Below are 21,820 nucleotides of genomic sequence, written 5' to 3'. Positions count from 1 at the left end.
TGCAGCTGAAGGAGACATGGGCTTGTCTGGGCAGCTTCTCCTGGCCGAGTCCTCTTGGGTTCTCCAGCCACACAGTCCTACCTCTTCTCTCTTCATAGGACTCTATTTTCAAACATTTTCATCTCTCAAATTGCAATTTATAATTCGTCTTTTATTAATCAAAGGCTTACACAGCTCCCAATAAGAACTCCTTGGTCAGCACTGAATAATCAATTGTAACAAACTGAGATGATACTATTTCCTTTTTTTTTTTTTTTTTTTTTTGACAGGCAGAGTGGACAGTGAGAGAGAGAGAGACAGAGAGAAAGGTCTTCCTTTGCCGTTGGTTCACCCTCCAATGGCCGGTCTCCCAAGGGGTGCAGGGCCCAAGGACTTGGGCCATCCTCCACTGCACTCCCGGGCCACAGCAGAGAGGTGGACTGGAAGAGGGGCAACCGGGACAGAATCCAGCACCCTGACCGGGACTAGAACCCGGTGTGCTGGTGCTGCAAGGCGGAGGATTAGCCTAGTGAGCCGCGGCGCCAGCCACTATTTCCATTGAGAGCAAATCAAATACTAATTTCAGTTAGCTTGGGAGACTTTTCACTCTTTCCTGATAGCATTTGAAAATGACTCACAGCCCTACCATCCTGACTACCTACATCATAACCTTCAGGTATTTCCAGAGGTCAAGATCCTAGGCCAGAACAACTGCACTGGTCTTTATCACAAGTAAAATAACGGAAGATAGCTACAGACAAGTGTGGCAGCCTGTGGTTACTTGTGCAGGAGCATAGTCTCTCTGGTTGCCAGAGTAGTGAAGGAAAAGCCCGGCATCAATTTCTTATGCCACAATGTCTGCCCTCTCCTCTCCACTAGTCTTGTAGGTTCTTTCACTCAAAAGGACCCACTATGTGGTTCTAAGAAGTTAGAATGAGAATAAAGGGTCATCAGCTCCTGAGACTCAGCTTGGTGGATTCCCCCCACTACCGGAGGGAAGCCCTGGTGAGGGTCTTCTCAGGCTTGCCAAGGGCATGGCTATTTCCGAAGTCCGTCACGCAGATGATATTTAGGGTTCTAAGACAGTTCTGGAAACAAGTGCTGGCTCAAGTGCCTGGGACAATGGAGCGCAGGGAAAGTATCAGGACATAAATAATGAATGGACCCTAAATCTTACTACCTCTTTTTCATTGTCTTTTTTTTTTTTTTTTTTTTTTTTTTTTTTTTTTTTTTTTGACAGGCAGAGTGGACAGTGAGAGAGAGAGACAGAGAGAAAGGTCTTCCTTTGCCGTTGGTTCACCCTCCAATGGCCGCCGCGGCCGGCGCGCTGCGGCCGGCGCACCGCACTGATCCGATGGCAGGAGCCAGGAGCCAGGTGCTTTTCCTGGTCTCCCATGGGGTGCAGGGCCCAAGCACCTGGGCCATCCTCCACTGCACTCCCTGGCCACAGCAGAGGGCTGGCCTGGAAGAGGGGCAACCGGGACAGAATCCGGCGCCCCGACCGGGACTAGAACCCGGTGTGCCGGCGCCGCTAGGCGGAGGATTAGCCTAGTGAGCCGCGGCGCCGGCCTTTCATTGTCTTTTCACTAGACTCCCAGGAGACTCTGGTACAAAAAAAGGAGAGAGTGCCCCCAATGAATGCAGTGGAGATAATAATAATAACAAAGGCATTTTTCCATTCCTCAGACTGCAGGATTGACTTGTCGTTCTTAATTGATGGGAGCTCCAGCATCGGCAGGCGTCGATTCCGAATCCAGAAGCAGTTCCTCACCGACGTCGCCCAAGCGCTTGACATTGGCCCTGCAGGTCCACTGATGGGTGTTGTTCAGTACGGGTAAGTGCAGCTAATGTCCTCAATCCAGAAGCCAAGTGGTGCCACACACTGAATTGTATGCCATCAATAATACCAACATGTCCTAGAGCACAAATTCACTCTCTTCCCTAATAGAAATGTAAATAAATAAATAATTTTAAAAAGCTTGGAGCAATTCAGATGCTGCTTAACAGACAGACTTCCTGAAGGGAAGGTCAAGTTAACAAACTCTTGTGAACATGCTAGACTGAAAAGATTTATCTGACTGGGAATCAGAAGAGCTGGCTGCAAGTCTCAGCTCAGCTCCTAACAAACTGGGCTAGGCCTTCACCTCTCTCATCATCAATTTCTCCATCTGGAGGTCAAAAAGATTGGATTCTCTTGATTATTAGAACATTTTCTTGAGGGGTTGTACCCTAGGCTACAACTGATCCCCCTATAGGTAAGACACCTGGAGAGCACAATGCCTTGGGTTGTACTTTCTCTTTCCTCCTCATCATCTTTGATCTCTGCACCCGTACTGGAAAAGTTCACCAGACAAGGGGTGAAGAATGTGTCGGGAGACACGAGTCAGCTGAGCACCCAAGTGACTGTCTCCAGTCTGCTCAGCTGTTTTGCTTAGGGTAGAAACTAAGGGCTCATGTTAGCACCCAATCTCAACCTTTCATTCTCTTATTCAGGATAATAAGGCGAGCTTGTTTCCGATTTGAATAGGTTTCTTCCTAAAACAGATACACAGATATTGACAGATAATCAGACGAGCAAGCATGTGTGAACCTGCTTGATGTTTGCACACATCCCAAATAGATTTTGACCAAGAACCCACGAGGGTGGGATGATCACACCTGGCACAGAGAACAACTAGACACCTCATGGTGCCCTCCCTCCCCACAGCCTGTAGTTTAGTCCGTAGAAGCAGGAAGTGACGTCAGCCTTGGTGCCTTTCCCTCAGAAGCTGCAGTCACATGTTTATTGCCTCTCCTAAAAAATAAAAACTCATAACTGACTACACCTCAGGGGTCTCCAGCCCCCTCAAAGGTTCCCTAAGGGCTCCCCTAGACCGCATTTTAATGTAGGTTGTTATATGATGACTCTAGAATATTTGAGTTGCCAAGAGAAACAGAAATGCTTTATTTTCCTAAGAACCTATGACATTTTTATCTTTAGAATTAAATTCCAATAATACATTTGTACTACGCTCTAAGCCTGCAAGGGAAGATAAGTTAACTGGCACATATTGTATAGTCAGAGTCAATTATACGAAAATATTTACTCAAATGCCACCTCTCAATGTCAAATTAGCTACTGAAGATTTTTGACCTGAAATCAGATTTTTTTGCTTACTGTCTTTTTGTTTTCAAAATGTCAACCCATTTTCATTCTTGTGTTCCTTTTTAAAGATAGCAAGTGGACAGCAGTCTTTCCTAGGGAGGAAATCAGTATTTTAGTGCAAGATGTTCCCAATTTTATTGGGGGATTCAAAGCTTGGTGTGTTATCTTGCATTAAAAATGCTGCTTTATTTTTGTTCATTTGTTTAAAGATTTATTTATCTGAAAGGCAGAGAGATATCTTCCATCTGCCAGTTCACTCTCCAAATGGCCCCAATGGTTAGGGCTGGACCAGGAGCTTCTTCCAGGTCTCCCACATGGGTGCAGAGGCCCAAGCACTTGGACCATCATCTGCTGCTTTCCCAGGTGCATCAGCAGGGAGCTGGATCAGATAAGGAGCAGCCAGGACTCGAACCAGTGTCCATATGGGATGGCAATGTTGCAGGTGGAGGCTTAACCTGCTACACCACGATGCTGGCTGGCCCCAAAAGTTCTGTTTTTTAAGCTGGTGTCCACCACTGTTTGTAGTACAGTATGAAAATAAGGTGATAAATGTTAAAAGAAAAGCGAGAATAGTGTTACACACTGAGGATAACCTGGATTAAAGAGCAAACATGGCAGGGAAGGCAAAACAGTTCAGCCTCCCTCCTGGCTGCCAATGCTTTGACTGTGTCCCCCAAAGTTCATGTGTTGGAAACTTAGTCACCAATGTTACCATGTTGGGAGGCGGGGCCCAATACGGGGTAATTGGGTGAGGAGCTCAGGGCCCATGAATGGGTCAACGTCTTGTTGTCAGGCCAGTAGGCTCGGAAGAGTGGGTTTGTTTTGCAAGCAGGTTTCACCCCCTTCTTGCTCTCGCTCACTTGCCCTTCTACCTTCTGCCACAAGATGACTCAGCACAAAGGCCTTTGCCAGATGCAGCCCTCGATCGTGGGCTTCCCAGCCTCCAGAGCTGCAGGGACTAGACTTTTTTTTTTTAATACATGACCCATACTGTGGTATTCTTGCAGCAACACAAAACAGACTGAACACCTTAAACATGTTGTCTTCTCCCACTTTCCTGATGTGATCACCATTTGCAAGAAAGAATTTACCTCCATGTTTTCCCATCACTTTCAAAATAAAAATACCTTGCTATCTGCCTTTTATCCATCCAAGGCCCTTGTTAATGTGGAGCCCTTAAGAGAAATGAGTGCGGTTTCCTCTGCTTTATGCTCACATAAGCTAATCCATCATCTTCACCCTGCTCGGGCCACAGGGCTGACGGGAAAGCACAATGAACCCTGACAGGCGATCTGAATGCCGGTCTCAGCCCTGCTGTGTGACCTTAACCGAGTCACTTAACCTCTCCCTGTGGGTGCTGCTACCTGGGAAGCAAGGGGTCAGCGGATGATTTATGAGGGCTCTGCCAGCCTTGGCGGCCTGTAATTCAGCGGCCGGTTCTGTATTCTGAAGGCATGCAGCAAGCGAGTGTCGTTAACACACTCGCTCCACGAGCTGCCCCTCCCTCCCTTCCAGCCTCCGGGTTCCGAGGAGGTGGGATGATCAGTGATGAGGTGACGGCTTGCACGGAGGTTCTCCATTCATCTGCGGGGTGTGGGAAACAAGAGAAATGGGAGCGCGGCCCACGAAGGGGGCGAGGAGGCTGGGATTGCTCTCGATTGGTTGCTGGGCCTCCCTGCCTGGGTGGCTCCCTTCCAGTCCTCTCTGGATGGAGTGGTTTTTGTGCACACGGATGGGAGAAGGGCAGGAAAGGGTCAGCAAGAGGTACATGCTGAGCCGAGGCCCCTGTTTCTGTAAAAAGAAACGCCTGGCCGGTTGGGACTCCGGCTCCTCTCGTGGCGTTTTGAGTTCTCACCCATCCTCACGGTCTCTCTGCTCCCACTGGGAACCATTTCTGCCCTCTTGGAATTGCGGGGCCCTGAGGCCTTAGCAAGCACCTGGCTCTACCTCTTCATGTTAGAAAGAGGAAGTGAGCCCCATCAGAGCGAGCAGTCCGGGGAGGGGCTTCCACTGAGAAGGACCTGGCCCGGGAGAGGGCCCCCCAGCTCAGAACTTCCCCTCCACTCCGGCTTCTCACCTCCATTGCCACCATGGCTCCACAATGTCCCCCTGGGAGATTCCCTCCCTTGGTTTTCCTTGGAGAGCTGGACTGGGATTCAGACTTTTAAGTTTAGAATTTTAAAGAATTTTAGAGCAAATTTTTGCCCAAAGGCAAAAGGGGGATAAGAAACAAGAATGCAAGTGGTATAAAGATAATCCGCTTGCTTTAGAAACGCAGTGCATCCTGTTTCCTACTCAGAGGCCGTCTGGGTATAAGGAACAGAAGCAGCACTCGAGAGAGCCCAGGTGAGGGGCGCTTTCTGTAAGGGGAGGGTCGTCCATGCCACCCTTCTCTGCACAAATGGCTTCATTTCTTGCTCGTCTGTTCCATTCTCCTCTCAGGAGACCAACACCCTCTGCCAGGCCCGTGCCCCCTGCTCCTCCATAAGTGCGCCTTGCCCCAGCTGAGTTCCTGCTGCTGGCTGGAGCCCAGGCGAAGTCTGAACAGCTGTGCTTGCACACTGCTCCATCTCCATGCCCCTCACCTGCAGGGGCTCAGAACCCAGCAGCTTCAACCTGTTCCTAGCACAATCATTACACACCTCCAACAAGAGGCAGCGTGTGATAGACTCAGAGAGGCCGAGGGACTTCCCCAAGAACACACAGCAAAATGCATAACCAGGGGAGAAGGCAAATGTTAATCTTGGGTTAATCCCTGAAATGTCAAACAAAATTGACTCCAAAGCAAAGAATTTGCTCATCTGTCAGGACAGCTTCTGATAATTGACAATTTCCAGACTGAAGATTAAGACACTTGCTTGAACAAAAGGCCAGGGATCAAGCCCGTCTTGCACATGCATTCTAAATTAAAATTAGACAACCAACAGGCTCACGATTGTCCTTACTACCGGCAGGGACATGAAAAGGCTAAATGAAAGACTAACCAGATGGAGCAGCTCGTAGGTGAGCTCCAGCAAACAGGATGAATGTGGCCAAGCAGCTTGCCCGGAAGCTGCAGCCTGGATCCCCAGGTGCCCAGTGCCCTCCAGCCTTAGGTGTGCCTCTGCATTAGGCCTCAGTCTCAGGCTAAGTGGAACAAAGCTGTGCATGTTCTCTTGAACGTCATCATCAACCCTAGCATATCAAAATTGCAAAAGAGTTTTGGAATACGGGGAGAGGTGGGTTTTTCTTTATTGCAATATGAAATGGGCTGTTCTTTGCTCATGGGCCAATGACAGCGGCCCTCTCTCTAGGAGGCCTCGCCCCTGGGCAGCGTCTCCTTCAGCTTCTCACGTCTTAGCCCACTCAGTCTAGATGGAGATGAGCAGAGCAGTCGTGCCCTGAGCTTAACACCGCATCCTGCCCGATAAAGCTCGAGGGCTACCCAGAGCCTCCCGTAGGTCAGTGAAGGGAAGAAGCAAGGGGCTCCCTAAAGCTGCCCCAAGCCCTGTGAATATTTCGCCTCACAGGCACAGGGACTTCACGAACGTGGTTACAATTAAGGACTCTGCAACAGGGAGTTTATCCCAGAGTATCTGGGCATCCCACTCCAATCATGAGTGCTTAAAACTGAAAACCTGGGCTGGGCATTTGGCACAGTGGCTGCCAGGTGGGGTGCCCATTTCCTGGGTTCAAGTCCTGGCTTCACTTCTGCTGCTTCCCGCTAATATGTGCCCTTGGAGGCAACAAGTGATAGATCAAAATACTTGAATCCTGCCACCATGTGCCACCTGGAATAAGTTTTGGGCTCCTGTCTTCAGCCTTGCCCAGCTCTGGCTGTTGTGAGCATTTGGGCAGTGAACCCGTGGACTGAAGATCTCTGTCTCTGTCTTTGCCTCTGTCTTTCAAATAATTATGATTACTTTTCAACTGGAGAACCGTCCCCAGTGGCTGGCAATCAGAGAGATGACTATAAAAGGATGGTCAGAGGGATGCGACATTGCTGGCTGTGACGGTGGAGGAAGCAGCCATGAACAAGGAACGCAGACAACCTCGATCGCTAGTGGATAAAAGAGGGTGCCCTCCAGGGCCTTCTGAAAGCAACTTGGCCCTGCTGATGCCTTGGTTTCTGCCCATGGAGACCTCCTGAGCTGTGAGCTAGTACAACTAAATGTGTGTGACTGAAGCCACTATGCTTATGGACATGGCCCAGCAGATGGGAACCACGGCACCCACTGTAGGGCCCCAGAGCAGGAGATCTGGCTTCACATCCGTGTTCCCTGAAGTTCCCAGAGGTGCTAGTGCCTAATTACACCCAGACCTATTAAACCAGAATCAGGCGAGGGGACGGGCCCCACAGGCGGTACCTTCAGTAAGCCCAGAACTGCCCACTCTCGGAGAGGGGCGACACGGCTGGGCTGTGCCGGCGCAGAGCGACTGTACCTGTCAGGGATGCGGGTCTCCCAGTTCTACCTCACAGTTCCTCTCAGCCCCTCAGTGGCAGTGCCTTGTCGGGAACTGACAGGATACGTGGACAGCTGCCTGCCACCTGCCCATCAGCCCCTGCGAGGACCCCACGTCTCTCCTCTCCGAGAGCCAGGCAGGCAAATTCCCAAGGCCCAATCCTCAGGAACACAGAGTCTCAAGCTCAGGTGTGAATACGGTTTGCACAAGAATCACAAGCATTTTCTGTCGCTCGCTGGCCATGCCGTTCTCCTGGAGGTACACACAAAACGATGCACTTGGCTTCCGCAACCATTCCCCTTGAACTCTGTTGCACATTCACCGGGCTCGTCCCAGGACTCCCGGAGGAATCTCCCGCGAGAAGCAGATGGCTGCCCTGATACACATGAGAGCCAGCTGGGGAGTGTTTAAAAAGCCCAACACCCAGACCAAACCTCCGCTCAGTGGGATCAGGGTCTCCATGTGAATGAAAGCCAGGTGGCTGTAGTCTTCAGAGCTCTCCAGGTGACTGCTGCAAAACCAGAGAGAAAAGGCTCAGAGACTCTCCCAGGCCTGTCTGGGGAATCCCACGACCCTGTCCCTTCTCATCTGTCCCCGGGTAGCCAGTCCAGCAGGCTGTGGGAGACCCAGCCTCTTCTTTTCTTGATCTTTCTCCTGACTTATTTTTTTCTCCTAGCATTGGCAGCCTCGCTGCAGATTTTCTTGATTCTTAGAGCACCCCAGTCTAAGACATTGCCACTCAAAGCATAAGCCGCAGTGGCATCTGGGAGGTCATTAGAAATGCGAGACCCTCAGACCTCACTCTGGTCCTGCAGCACTAGAATCTGCACATGACCAAGATCCCCAGGTGGTCAGGTGCACAGCTGGGCCCGGGAAGCTCTGTCCCCGAGACGTTCCACTTCCCCAGTACCCACGGGGGAAGCCCTGTGATGCAGGACAGCTGAGCAGCTGGCAGGCCAGGGGGTTCAGCAGGGACTCTCGGGTCAGCAGACTGCATGTCCACACTTCCTCCAGCAGGAAGAGGCTAAGGCAGGTTAAGTTTTGACGTTTTCGGTGGACGGATTGAAAGGCTGTTACTCATTCCAAACAGCATTCCTCTGAAACGATGAAATGTGTGATCAGACATTGCCCCCACTTCTCTGGTGCTGGGAAAGAAGAGAAAGGCCAGTGCCCGGGGCTTCCTGTTCACAGTCCCCCAGCACACTGGCCAGAGCTGCTCTAGCAGAGCACACAGCCATAGGAGATGAAGGCAAAAATCGTTTTCAAACTGAGCCAGGGCCTGCCCTCTGGGGACAGGTCTGCCACCCAAATTGCAGCCACCAGCATGTCCCCCTGGAACACAGTCCTGATCTCATGGGCATGCTGCATCTCAGAGTCCAGTTTAAACACACACACACACACACACACACACAACACGCTATTGGAAGGGCTCTTGTGGGAAGGATTATGATTAGTTAATGTTTCTCTAGTGGCATAAAAATTCAGTGTGGTGGCTCATTCCATGTGCCTTAAAGTGGCCTCGGGTCCCAGTGGACCCTGGAACTTTAACAGAATGAGAGCTTAAGGACTGAAAGGGCCTCAGAGGTCCTGCAAAGTTCAGCACGTCCCAAACTTCACTGAAAATAAGGATCAGATGGCTCCTTCACTTAAAAAAAATTCCCAGGCCTCGCTGAGCTTCTTGCAGGGAGTGGTGTGCAGTGCACACAAGTGCCCCATGTGAGTTTCATCACCAGCGAGCCCTGGAGACACTAATGATCCACCTGCTTTTGCAGACCCCATTGCCCAAGACTGCCCAGGCTATACCTGTGCCTGTCCCCCGCCAGGTGTTCTTGTTGCGTAACTCCTTGCCCACTAGCTGTTTCCTATTACAGAGATCATCCCTTTCCACGCACAGCCAATGTCTGGCTCCAGCAAATTCTCCTCATTACTCTCAGCTCTTCTTCCAAACATAGAATCATTTTGTATGTTCTCCTTAAGTTATAAAGCTCTGTTTATCTTCTTTATTTTCAAAGGAACTATTTGATATTGCTGAGAAAAAGATGTTTTTATTGAGAACTTGTAATAAAATTACAAATTAAAACTTTCTTATATTTAAAAAAATAGTGACATACCTCTTAAAAGCCTGCATGCCTGGAAAGCCACGTGGCTTGCGTGGCAGGTCACCGATTTCTATATAGTCTGAGAAAGGACACATTACCCAGGCGCTCTGGTCCTGAGACCTGCCAGTCAGACAGAATAAGAAAGAAGCAGAGAGGGAGAGAGAGAGAGAAAGGGATAGAGAGCTCTCATTTGCTGGATCACTCCCCCAAATGCTCACACTGACCAGGGCTGGGCCAGGACAAAGCCAAATGCCAGGAACTTAATCCAAGTCTGCTCCCACAGGGGTGGCAGGGACCAAGCTGATCTGAGGCATCACTGTACCCTCCCAGGATTTGCCTTGGTGGGAAGTTGGAATCAGGAGAAGGAGAGGAGAGTTTACGTCCAGACACTCTGATGTGGAATGCAGACACCTGGGCTACGAGGCCCAACACCTCCCTAACAAAGATTTACTGAATGCTCGCCATGGCCTAAGCATTATGCCATTTGCAGGAGATAGAAAAACAAGTCATCTAAAGTGATTTGATTACTTTTGCCTGTAAGATCCTTGCTGGATGAGCGCCACACCTTTGCCCCAATCATAACGTTAGCAGTGGAAGATTTCAGAGGTCTTTTGATCCACCCTTTCAATCCATTAAAATAAGCAAATAAATAAATAAATGTGATCGAGGTTCTGTTCTCCGGGGCCTCACAATCTCATAAGGGAAGCATTATTTTTTAAATGAATAAAATGTAAAGGCACTTGTTGATGAGGTACGTGAAGAGCTCATCTGTGCTCCTCTAAAGAGGAATTCCTCTACATCTGTGATGTGATAGAGCCACAGGCTGATGGGCGTGGAGGTCAGAGGCAGCGTTCAACTTCACAGGAGATGATCCAACAAGAGAGAGACGTTTGACTTGCTTTCTTCTGTTTGTTTATTCCAGAGTTACCCATGGCCCACTGCGTGCTAAACATAGGGATGGGAGGGTAGGAGACAATGTTGTTCTCAAGTAGGTTCTAGTGAGTTCTCATGGACTGTGGATTCTGTATCTGCAAATGCACTTGCTGGCTGCAGGTCAGATTTATTTGCAACAACCAATGTGTGACTCAAGCTACTTGCACAGCCATGTTCAGACGTGTTCACAGGTGGGAAAAATGTTGAATCATCCAGTGCACCTGTGTCCGACAATAATCAAAGTAACATTGTGCCCTCTTGTTTCACTCTTTCCAAGTGTCCTTTCACAGTCTCATTTTTGTGCTTTGCATGGGTGATTTGGCCTTCAAATTTAGTGCTGAAATGCTGTCTACTGTTCCTAAGTTCAAGAAGGCATGTTGTTGGCTTACAGAGATAATACACATGTTAGATGACCTTTGCTCAGGCAGGAGTTATAGTGCTGGTGGTCGTGAGTTCAATGTTAATGAATTGATAATCTGGTACTTCAGAAAAGAGAGGGAAAATTTGCTGTCTGTAGGTGCATCTGCTCCAAAAAGTGCTCCAATAACATCTACAGTATGTGGTGAGGCTATGAAAAAGAGACTAAAGTAAAAATTCATGGGCAGCTGATTAAAAAAACACAAACAAAAAACTAGCATACAGCATCACTGTGAGGCTAAAAGCCAAAGACATTTATAGGCATGCTGCCCTAGGTGAGGAAAATGTTAAACCTTTCTCAGCTAATGTTTTATTATAAAGAAATACTACATACTTGTAAGAAGCTTAAATTTAGTGTCTTCAAATAAAAACATCATAAAACAAAGTTAGCCATTGATTTGTTGAGGAAAATGTTGTGACCCGGGGCTCATGGGAGGCAAAGCATGTATTTCCACTAAGTAGTGACTCACTATTTTCTAACTTAGTGTTCCTGGTGGCTTTATAGAACATAACTGCCAAGAATAACAAGACTCAAGTGTATATGCAGCATGAGAAAGAGATAGGTGATCATCAGTCGCTCCACAAAATGGTCAACACTAAGAAAGCCACCACAATGATCAATATTAAGAACATTGTAACAAGGCCAGCTGCTTGTGACCCAGGAGTCCACTATCAGAGTACCAGTTTGATTTCCAGCTGCTCCACTTGCAATCCAGCTCTCTGCTATGGCCTGGGAAAGCAGCAGAAAATGGTGCAAGTGCTTGGGCCCCTGCACCCATGTGGGAGATCAAGATAGAGTCCCAGGCTCCCAGCTTTGGCCTGGCCCATCCCCAGCCATTGCAGCCATTTGGGAAGCGAGCCAGTGGAGGAAAGCTCACTCGCTCGCTCGCTCGCTTGCTCTGTTACTCTGCCTTTCAAATACATAAAATAACTATTAAAAAAAAAAGAATAGTGACAATAGCTGCATAAGCAGATTCTATATTAAATACACTTTTCTGGCCAGCGCCGCGGCTCATTAGGCTAATCCTCCGCCTTGCAGCGCCGGCACACCGGGTTCTAGTCCCGGTCGGAGCGCCAGATTCTGTCCTGGTTGCCCCTCTTCCAGGCCAGCTCTCTGCTGTGGCCCGGGAAGGCAGTGGAGGATGGCCCAAGTGCTTGGGCCCTGCACCCCATGGGAGACCAGGATAAGCATCTGGCTCCTGCCATCGGATCAGCACGGTGCGCTGGCCGCAGCACGCTGGCCACGGCGGCCATTGGAGGGTGAACCAATGGCAAAGGAAGACCTTTCTCTCTGTCTCTCTCTCTCACTGTCCACTCTGCCTGTCCAAAAAAAAAAAAAAAAAACAAAAACAAAAACACTTTTTTCTGTGAAGTCTTTTGAAAGGGAATTTTATGTTTTTGCTGTTAAATTGTCTGCAACATTTATCTTTTGACTTCTTGTCATAGGAAATCTTGCAAAGTGAGAAAATTTAGTTCATAAATCATTTCCAAATGTAATGAAATTTTTGCAAGTTAAAAAAATTTACAGGGCCGGCACTGTGGCATAGTGGGTAAAGCCGTTGCTGCAGTGCTGTCATCCCATATAGGCGCTGGTTTGAGATCCGTCTGCTCCACTTCTGATCCAGCTCTCTGCGATGGCCTGGGAAAGCAGTACATGATGGCCCAAGTTCTTGGGCCCCTGAACCCACATGGGAGACCTGGAAGAAGCTCCTGGCTTCTGGCTTCGGATCAGTGTAGCTCCAGCCATTGCAGCCATTTGGGGAGTGAACCAGCAGATGGAAGACCTCTCTCTCTGCCTCTGGCTCTCTGTAACTCTGCCTTTCAAAAAAATAAATCTTTCAATAAAATTACAACCAATGAAGTGGCTAAGGTTTTATGTCTCATAGACAATTATATTTTTTTAAAAATTTTGCTTATTTTCTTATTTATAACTTCAAAGGCTTAGAGACAGAGATGGGGACAGAGACAGAAATCTTCCATCTGCTGGTTTACTCCCCAAATGCCTGCAACTGCCAGGGCTGGGCCAGGTAGAAGCCAAGAGCAAGGAATCTAGTCCAAGTCTCCTATGTGGGTGGCAGGGACCCAAGTACTTGACCCATCATCACCTGCTGCTTCCCAGGGTGTGCATTAGGAGGAAATTAGATCAGAAGCAGAGCCAGGAGCATCCTAACCACTGCAGCAAATGCTCACCACAGGTTGTCAATATAAATTTTGCAACTGTTAATTCTGTAAATGATAGTTTTTTTTTTTTTATTGTTTCAACCTATTTTTTTAGGCTCTGAGAAAGTTCATAAAACTTGATCACTAGGGGAAGATCTAGACTTTGGACAGTTTAACTTTGGCAGTTTGGGGACCTTCTTAAGGAAAACAACATAAAATTCCAAAAGTAAATCCCTGAGATAAAGCAGCTTAGCTTCCTGCTTCAGTCTGCCTCTGTGATGCACTTAGCACAAATCAGATGCAACAGCCTGTGCGGAGGCCACCCTGGGGCAAGAAAACAGAGCAGGAAAGCATGGCAGTCAATAGGAAAAGAAGGTCTGAACTTGGGGATGTAACAGATGAGAGAAGAGATACTTTAAAAATAAGTCTAATACAACGTGGTATTTGGTGAGTCAAGAATGCATGCTGCCTAGTCGTTGGGGTGCCCAGATCCCATACTGGAGTGCCTGGGTTCAAGTCTCAGCTCCCTATTCCAGTTTCCCACTAATGCAGACCTGGGATACAGCAGGAGTGGCTCAAGTAGTTGGCTCCCTGCTGCCCACATGAGAGACCTAGATTGAGTTCCTGGCTTCCTGCTCTGGTCCAGCTGAGCTCCAGCCATTGCAGGCATTTGGGGAGTGAACCAGTGTATGGGAGTGCTCTCTCGCTCACTCTCTCTCTCACTCGCTCACTCTCTTCCTACCCCCCCCCCCCACTGGATGAGTGGGAAGAAGAAATACTACAGCAGGGATGGGTGGCTAGGTAAAGCAGATTTGGAGGATAAATGACTTCAGTTTGGAAATATGTAACCTGAGTTGCCCTCAGGAGAGCTATGTAAGCTATTTGATACACATCAAGAGGACCAACCAGAGTCCACAGGACAGCTGGTGGTACATGATGGTTGCTGAACTCCAGGAGATGACAAGATCTTCAGAAGACATATATGACTTCAGAAGAGACGCACAATGGAGACAGCACCCTGGGGAACACCAACATTTAGAAACAGGGATCATAGTAAATAGAGTGAAGAAAGACGGTGCAAGATGCTGTGCTTAGAGAAAGCTGAGTCAGGCACAGAGATTGTCCTCTGAGGCTGGGGTGAAGAAAACAGGTATCTGGAGCCTGGAGTGGTGCACAGTTAGGGCTTTGCAGAGGAGGGGGAAGGAGGGCAAGGCACGGAGCTAGCAGCCTGAGAAACAGCAAGCAGTTCACTCTGACTGCAATATAGGATGCCCTGAAAAAGGCAGGGAGACAGACAGGGAGAAACAGAGAGACCAGTATTAACACGAGGGGTTAGAGTTAAACGATGGAGGCTTTGAGAGCCAGAATATGAAGTTCAACAATGAGAGCTTCCAATGATTTGTGAGTAGAGGAATTTTACAGCCAGAACCGAGACTGAGCGTAAGGAAGCGTCCTCTATCCAATAAACATAAAACTGGCACTGCACAGGTTACCACAGAGAATCTTATAACAGTCAGACAGAAAAAAGGGGGCCTGAATTGGTGGGGGAGGCTGTCACCATGGAAACACAGAGGAGGGAATGGAAGTGTGTGAGGATATACAGAGAATGCCAAGACCTGACAGATGCGGCACTGGCAGGCTGGAATCACATGGGTTGAGACGGAGTGCAGGGTTTGAACCTGGATGGCTGTGAGGCTAATTCCGCATTTACTGCAATTGTTCTGTAAGAATATAAGCTCAGGGGCTGCTGTTGGGGTGCAACAGGTTAAAGCCATGCTTGCAACGCCAGCATCCCATATCAGAACGCCGGTTTGAGTCTGGCTGCTCTGCTTCCATTCTAGCTCCCTGCTAATGTGCTTGGGAAAGCAGCAGTACTGGGGCCCCTGCTACCCATTTAGAACACCCAGATGGAGTTCCTGGCTTTTGACTTTGGCCTGGCTCAGCCCTGGTGGCTGTGGCCATTTGGAGGGAGAGTGGGGGTAAACCAGCACATGGAAGATCTCTCACTCGCACTCTCTCTCTCCCTCTGTCACACTGCCTTTCAAATAAATAAATAAATAAATCATTAAAAAAATCTATAAACCCATAAGCTCTCAAGCCAAAGGGAAAGAACCGTGCAAGCCACCATGCTCGCTGTGTGGCTCCTCTCTCCGATTTTTGACAGTAGCCCAGATCAAGGCACTTTACATTGTAAGATCACGCTCAAATGTCCAGATAGCCCCAAACTTGGGATTGCTGTGTTATTTTTTGCTTGCTCTTGGTGTTTTTTTTTTTGTTTTTTTGTTTTTTTTTTTTAAGATTACACTGCTCTTTATTTCATTAAATCTAAGGTCCTATCCATCACACAGTTGTTAATTAAAATGTGGAAAGAGACCAAGGGCAATTGAAACCTATGTTTTCTGGAAAAAAAAAGTTTATCTTAGAATTAACTGAACTGGCCGGTGCCGTGGCTCACTAGGCTAATCCTCCGCCTGCGGCGCCGGCACCCCGGGTTCTAGTCCTGGTTGGGGCACCGGATTTTGTCCCGGTTGCCCCTCTTCCAGGCCAGCTCTCTGCTGTGGCCAGGGAGTGCAGTGGAGGATGGCCCAAGTGCTTGGGCCCTGCACCCCATGGGAGACCAGGAGGAAGCACCTGGCTCCTGGCTTCAGATCAGCACAGCGTGCCAGCCGTAGCTCACCAGCCATAGCAACCATTTTGGGAGTGAACCAACGGAAAGGAAGACCTTTCTCTCTGTCTCTCTCTCTCTCTCTCACTGTCTACTCTGCCTGTCCAAAAAAAAAAAAAAAAAAAAAAAAAAAAAATTAACTGAACCATGCAAGTGAAAGCATCAGCATCCTTCTTTCCATCTCCAACCTGCTAGACGCTCGCTGTCCAAATAATCAAGCCCAGGGGCTGGGGAGGGGAACACAGGATTCCTTGTTTAGGAAGTTTTCCAAACGATCAGGTGCTGCTTTAGGACACACACACACCATGCTGTAGCTAGAAAAGGAAAAGCAGAACACAAAGGCAGTTTTACAACTTTCATCAGTTCTCATCCACATTGACTGCAGACTTTTGAAAGTGATGGCATGTACACAAGTGACCAAAGTGGAGAGTTTATTTGGCCAACCTGCATCCTCATTACGTTTTTCTGGACAATCTCATGTGGAAGCGGTACAGGACATTCTTTATTCCATTGGCCCAGACAGCTTTCCTGAGCCTGGTATCAGTGCACACATCTGGGGTGCCCATCTCTTTCATGGCAAACTTCTGGACATCTGTGCGTGCCCAAGGGGCACACTTCTTGAATCCCACTGCATGGATGCACTTGTGAATGTCGATGGTGGATTCTCGGGTCACCACTTCGTTGATGGCAAAACGACCGTTCTTCTTCTCACCACCCTTCTTTGCAGGAGTCCTCTTGTAGGGCCCAAGTTGGAAAGGAAGCTGCTTGCTGTTGTTTAATTGTAACCATGGAACTTGGTCTTTGATCAGGTGAAATTTCATCTGCCCGGGTCTTGCCCCAATGCCTCCCATCAGTTGAATGTATTTTAAATTTCCTTTGTCTTCTCTGAAGGTGACTGGCACTCCCAGTTTGCAGCACTGCCATTAGGTTAGCACACCTTCTGGGCACAATAGATCACCTTGAGATAGGAAAGTTGGAAAAGGAGGAGGTAGGCAGGATATCTCCTCTCTTGCAGGTTCTGGTGACTGGTGGTTGCACTGCCAGTCCCAGGCCCCAGGGGCTCAGGAAGGACCCTTCTGCTGTTGGCCCCCCTAGAGTTCCCACCTGAAACTGCCCAAAGCTACTTCTTCCTGGATCTACTCTGACTGCTTTTAAAGGACTCCTTTCCCTGTCTGAAGGGCTTAGTAACTTGCAGTCTAGACTAGCCACACAATGTCCTTGTTCAGAAATGATTAAGTCTATGGCCATACCACCCTGAACATGCCCGATCTCATCTGATCTCAGAAGCTAAGCAGGGTGGGGCCTGGTTAGTACTTGATGGGAGATATGATTAAAAGGGGCGGGCATTCGGCAGAGTGGTTAAGACACTGCTTGAGACACCCACATCCCGTATCAGAGTGCCTGGTTCAACTCTCAACTCTGCTTCTGACTCCAGCTTCCTGCAAAGTGCACCCTGAGAGGCAGCAGGTGATGGCTCCCGTATGTGGGTCCCTTCCACTCATGTAGGAGACCTAGACTGGGTTCTGGGCTCCTGGCTTTAGCCTGGTCCATTTGAGGAGTGAACCAGCATATGGCACCTCTCTCTCTCTCTCTCTCCCTCTCTCCCTCCCTCCCTCCCCTCCCTGCCTTTCAAATAAGTAATTAAAAATCTTTTTTCAATGATTAGGACCTTCAAGACAGCATTAAATCTGGCACAGGCCATTCTTGGTGTAGGTCCTTGTGGAGACTGGGGCCCCTTGTGGCTGCACAGGTCCCACACTCCAGAGGCCCTGCCTGGAGCTGAGGGACGTGCTTCAGGCGACGTGAGCTCAGCGTGCATCTCCATCTGCTCCTGGGTGTGGGTGCACATATGCCACCCAACAGAGCCAAGGGACCCCTGCACTCCTCCACCTGGTCATGAAAGTTATTTTGCATCCCCTGCTCAGCAGTCCCCAAGCTTCTTCTCATGGCTAACCTGTGGAGACTCATCTCCAGGGGATTCTCCTTCTGTTTTCCCACTGAATTCACCCAACTCCTCTCCAGTTGGTCTTTTCCAGCCTTTAGCCAAACAGAGGCTGGCCTGCTGGCTGAGGTTGGAGTGGTCCCCCTCAGTCACAGGGAGCACACGTTAGAAAGGGAGAGGCTTCCCCTTGGCACCACTCTTCACAGCAATGCCAGTGCCAGGGTCACCCAGGAAGTCGCTGACTCCTGACATTTTCTTCCTGGAGAGGAGGGTCTGGGGCAGCCTAGGGACACTGAGCATTCAATAGGTGGGATCTGTACTTTTACAAAAAGCCACCTGACCCCAGTCCTGTTCCTTGGCAATAGGATGCTATGATGGTTTCATCTAGATGAGGAAACTGAATGCGAGAGAGGTTAAGGAGAAGTTAGGTGTCGTTTCACCATCACACAGCCAGGACACGGCACCTTCCAAAGTAGAACACACACCTCTGAGTCCTGAAATAGCCAGCTTTCCTCCACGCGCACTGAGGAGGAGCCCAGCCCTCCTCTCTTCCCGTTAGTTCTGTGCCCAATGGGACACCTCACAAACCCCATTCCAGCTGCCATTCTGTTCATTTATAAAAGAATCAACTATGATTTCTGCTTTCTTGCAAAGGTACTCACTTTCCAGCTAATTGTTATTGCTTGTTCTGACTCTTCAGAGACAACCCTGCTACCCAGTTTAGCCTCAAGACTCATATGAATTCCCGGGATCTGAAGGCAGCCATAGAGAAAATAACCCAGAGAGGAGGGCTTTCCAATGCAGGTAAGTGGTCCACATTCAGATCATTCTATCTTGCTACCATGCTCTTGCTCTATCTATGTTGTTGTCATCTAGCATTCTATATCAAAAGAGGAAAACATAATAATAGATTGTCCATAAATGTCTCATATAACAGCTAGATCGTTCCCAATGAATTGTCATGGATTCATGGACAAGAGTCACGAGGACACACAGAGGCCTAGTACCTGGCCCCCTGGGGTGACAGCTTCCTTCAGGACAAGCAGGATGGCTGTTGTGTTTGTAGGTTGCCCCATAAGTTGCAAGCTATTTAATACTAAGTTTTGTGAGCAATTCCACTCAAGAGGCCCCTTAGTTGTCCTTGAGAGTCTTGCTCCTCTCAGCTACTGTTGTAGTGATGATGACTGTGCAAAGATGCATTCTCTGTTTCAACATTAGTCACCTGTGCTGTATGAGCTTTTGGGACAGTCACCTGAAGTCCAAAGTCTAGTCCTCAGTAGGGGCAGAAACTCTTTTTCAACAGTTCACCCAGAGGTGACTGGGCACAGTTTCACACTAACCAAGGTCAAAGACTGCCAAAGAGCCCATGCCAAGGGCTCTTTGTATAAGGGAAGTATAAGCGTTTGACTGGCTTTGGGGATTTGGGGTAGGGAAGCTGATTGTCCACTTCTCAGGGAACCTGTTCCTATCATCAAAGTCCAAAGAAATGGAGATGTGAGCACAGTTGCTTGACATGGAGCAAAGGCAAGGGATAGAAATGTCTTTGAGGAAGCATCCTCAGAGTTACAGTTGAATTTGGTCAGTCAGTTCCCTTTCCATCTCAATGTACAGCTCCATAGTGATCAGAATGTTAGTATCTGACAAATGCAGAGCTGTTTACCGCTGAACAATGCTAAATGCACACTAGCCAAATCACTACTATGTGCCCCCAAATCAATATTACCCTCATCACAAACTTGATACAGTTGTATCTGATTTCGTTTTTTACTGAATGCCTACATTCCAATGGACAAAAACCTCAGAAGGCATATTTCTTTGATGAGATTAGAGTTGTGCCTTTAATCCAATTAGCATACCTTTTTCTATGGGTGGCATGTTTGAACTCTGCCTTTCTACTGTTTACGATTTGGGTTCAGAGAACAGAATCCATTCAATTGGTGAAAACAGAAAGGAATTTGTTTTGGGGTATTAAATAGTTTGGAGAATTACTGAAAAGGCTGAAGAAGCAAACTCTAGGCTTCTTGCAGCATTAAGACCTCCAAGGGAGCTGCTACCTCTTCCAAGATCAGGAAATCGCACTTGAATTGTGCCAGTGCAACCTCTTCAGGAACCTGCTTCAGCAAGAAAGCCTTCTGCTACAGCTGCCAGCTCCAAAATCATGCCCTATCTGACCCATTCACACCCACAAAATGGATGCTCTGTGCCCTGTCACCCACGGGACCATCAAAGCTGGCAACCAAACATAAGCACCTCTGTTGCTACATACAAGTGCCCCAGAGAAGTCAAAAACTCTACAGATACCTGTCGGCAGAAATAGCACAAGCAAAATATCACCTCTGCCTCACTTTTACCTTCTAAACATCATGTGAGTGTAGCAATTCAAGGAATTAAAAGAAAACTAGAACCTTACCTGCAAGGGAATCTGGACGAGGTAGTTGTCAGACCTCCAGCCTCTGCTTTCTAGACTGACAGGGAGGTAGATGGGATGTGTGTTGAGCCAAAATTTACCATGGCCTCCAGATGTTGGGTGCTTTTGGCCTTGAGAGAAAAGTATCCTCTGGCTATGAAAACAGTTCTCAGCAGCAGGGTTCTGTGCAGCCAGTACACATGGTTTCTCCAAGACATTTCTCTAGCAACTCCATATATAACCATTTGAATCTTTCAGGTGACAAGTAACAGTCTACCAGCCAGTAGAACTAGGATGCAAGCCAAAACCAGGAAACCACTGAGTGTACTGTTAATCCTACAGTTTAAAGAAGGTGCTTAACTTTTATTGAGATAGAGGACTTCTTTGAGAATCTGCTGACAGCTATAGTCCTTCTACCCAGATACTTGCTTAAATGCACAAAATATATTTATACCTTCAGGGCAGTTCTGCTCAGTGTCCGAGGGCCCACAGAGCCCAGGGTAAGAGCCTGTATATGCAGGCAGGCTGACTCCAGGCCCATAGTCATCCCAGTTTACCCAGGAGAAGTTGGGCCTTTCAATGCTAAAACTAGGACAGTTTTAGCAAACTGGGACAGTTGGTCATTTCAGTTGACTCTGAAATTTTCCTGAGGTTACTGCACAGTGTGAAATCTGCATTTGGGAAAGGCACATCAGGAGGTTGTATAATACCTAAAGCAGACTGTTGCCGTGGAAATTTTGGTCCCAATATCTAGAGTCTACCCAGGACCTCATAGCTAGTAGGTGGTGTGGTCGGGGCTATAGAACAGTTTTTCAGTTCCTAGTGGGTGTAGCTCTTGCCTGGCCAGCCAGATCGGTGCCCCTGGCCTGGCACTTGAGAACAGGCACCACTGACCACACAAGACTGCCCTCCACACCCAACTGCTCCTATGGCACTGGGCTCATTGGCTCCTATGGGCACTTGGCAGAAGGCCAAGATGAGGCTACTGTCACTGCACATCAGCTCCTCCCACTCCATGTTCTTCGAAACAACACAGGGCCAGTGTAGGGACTTAGCCCAGGCACAGAAGTGGCTCTTTTGATGTCTTCAAAGTTTTTCTCACCTACTTGCTGGCCCCTAAAACTTTTTCAAAGTAAGAGACAATCGGAAAGAAGTGAGATTAACCCCAAGATGCAATGACTTTGAAGAGCCCTTGTCTTGACTGTTAAAGAACAGCTTTTTGTTGTTTTGGTTTTTTGTTTGTTTGTTTTTACTGTACAAATTGTTGGAACTCTTTACTTAGTGTAGAGATGGTCTTCTGTGTATAAAGTTAATGAAAATAGATCTTTGTGGATAATGGGACTGGGAATGGGAGAGGAAGGAGGAGGAGGGGTGGGAGGGCAGGTATGTTGGGAAGAACCACTATATTCCTAAAGTTATATTTATGAAATGCACGAAGTCTGTATTCCTTAAATAAAAGGTTTCTTTGGGGGGAAAAAGAAATTAAAAAGCAAAAAAAAAAAAAAAAAAAAAAAGAGACAGTTAGAACCTAAAAGCCAAAAATGAAAATGGGGAGGGAAATAAACAGTGATGATGATGGTAACTGCATACCATTATGAAACGTGCCTAACGCCACTGAATTATACGGTAA

General features: G+C 48.1%; 1 protein-coding gene and 1 pseudogene across 4 annotated transcripts in view; one reads left to right on the top strand and one right to left on the bottom strand.

Moving 5' to 3' along the window:
* The window catches only part of VIT (vitrin), a 119,252-nt gene that overhangs the window by 82,971 nt on the left and 14,461 nt on the right, over positions 1 to 21,820 (top strand). For all 4 annotated transcript variants that reach the window (XM_008254544.4, XM_008254546.4, XM_008254543.4 and 1 more), the window contains 2 exons: positions 1,666 to 1,813; positions 18,484 to 18,587. In XM_008254544.4, coding sequence (XP_008252766.2) covers positions 1,666 to 1,813; positions 18,484 to 18,587 — 252 coding nt within the window. The remainder of the gene's footprint in view (positions 1 to 1,665; positions 1,814 to 18,483; positions 18,588 to 21,820) is intronic.
* LOC108176371 (large ribosomal subunit protein eL31-like) lies at positions 15,970 to 16,831 on the bottom strand (annotated as a pseudogene).

The sequence above is a fragment of the Oryctolagus cuniculus genome, chromosome 2 (assembly GCF_964237555.1).
Source record: "Oryctolagus cuniculus chromosome 2, mOryCun1.1, whole genome shotgun sequence".
Taxonomy (NCBI): domain Eukaryota; kingdom Metazoa; phylum Chordata; class Mammalia; order Lagomorpha; family Leporidae; genus Oryctolagus; species Oryctolagus cuniculus.
The sequence above is the reverse complement of the archived record's forward strand: the minus strand, read 5'-3'. Positions and strand labels throughout refer to the sequence as shown.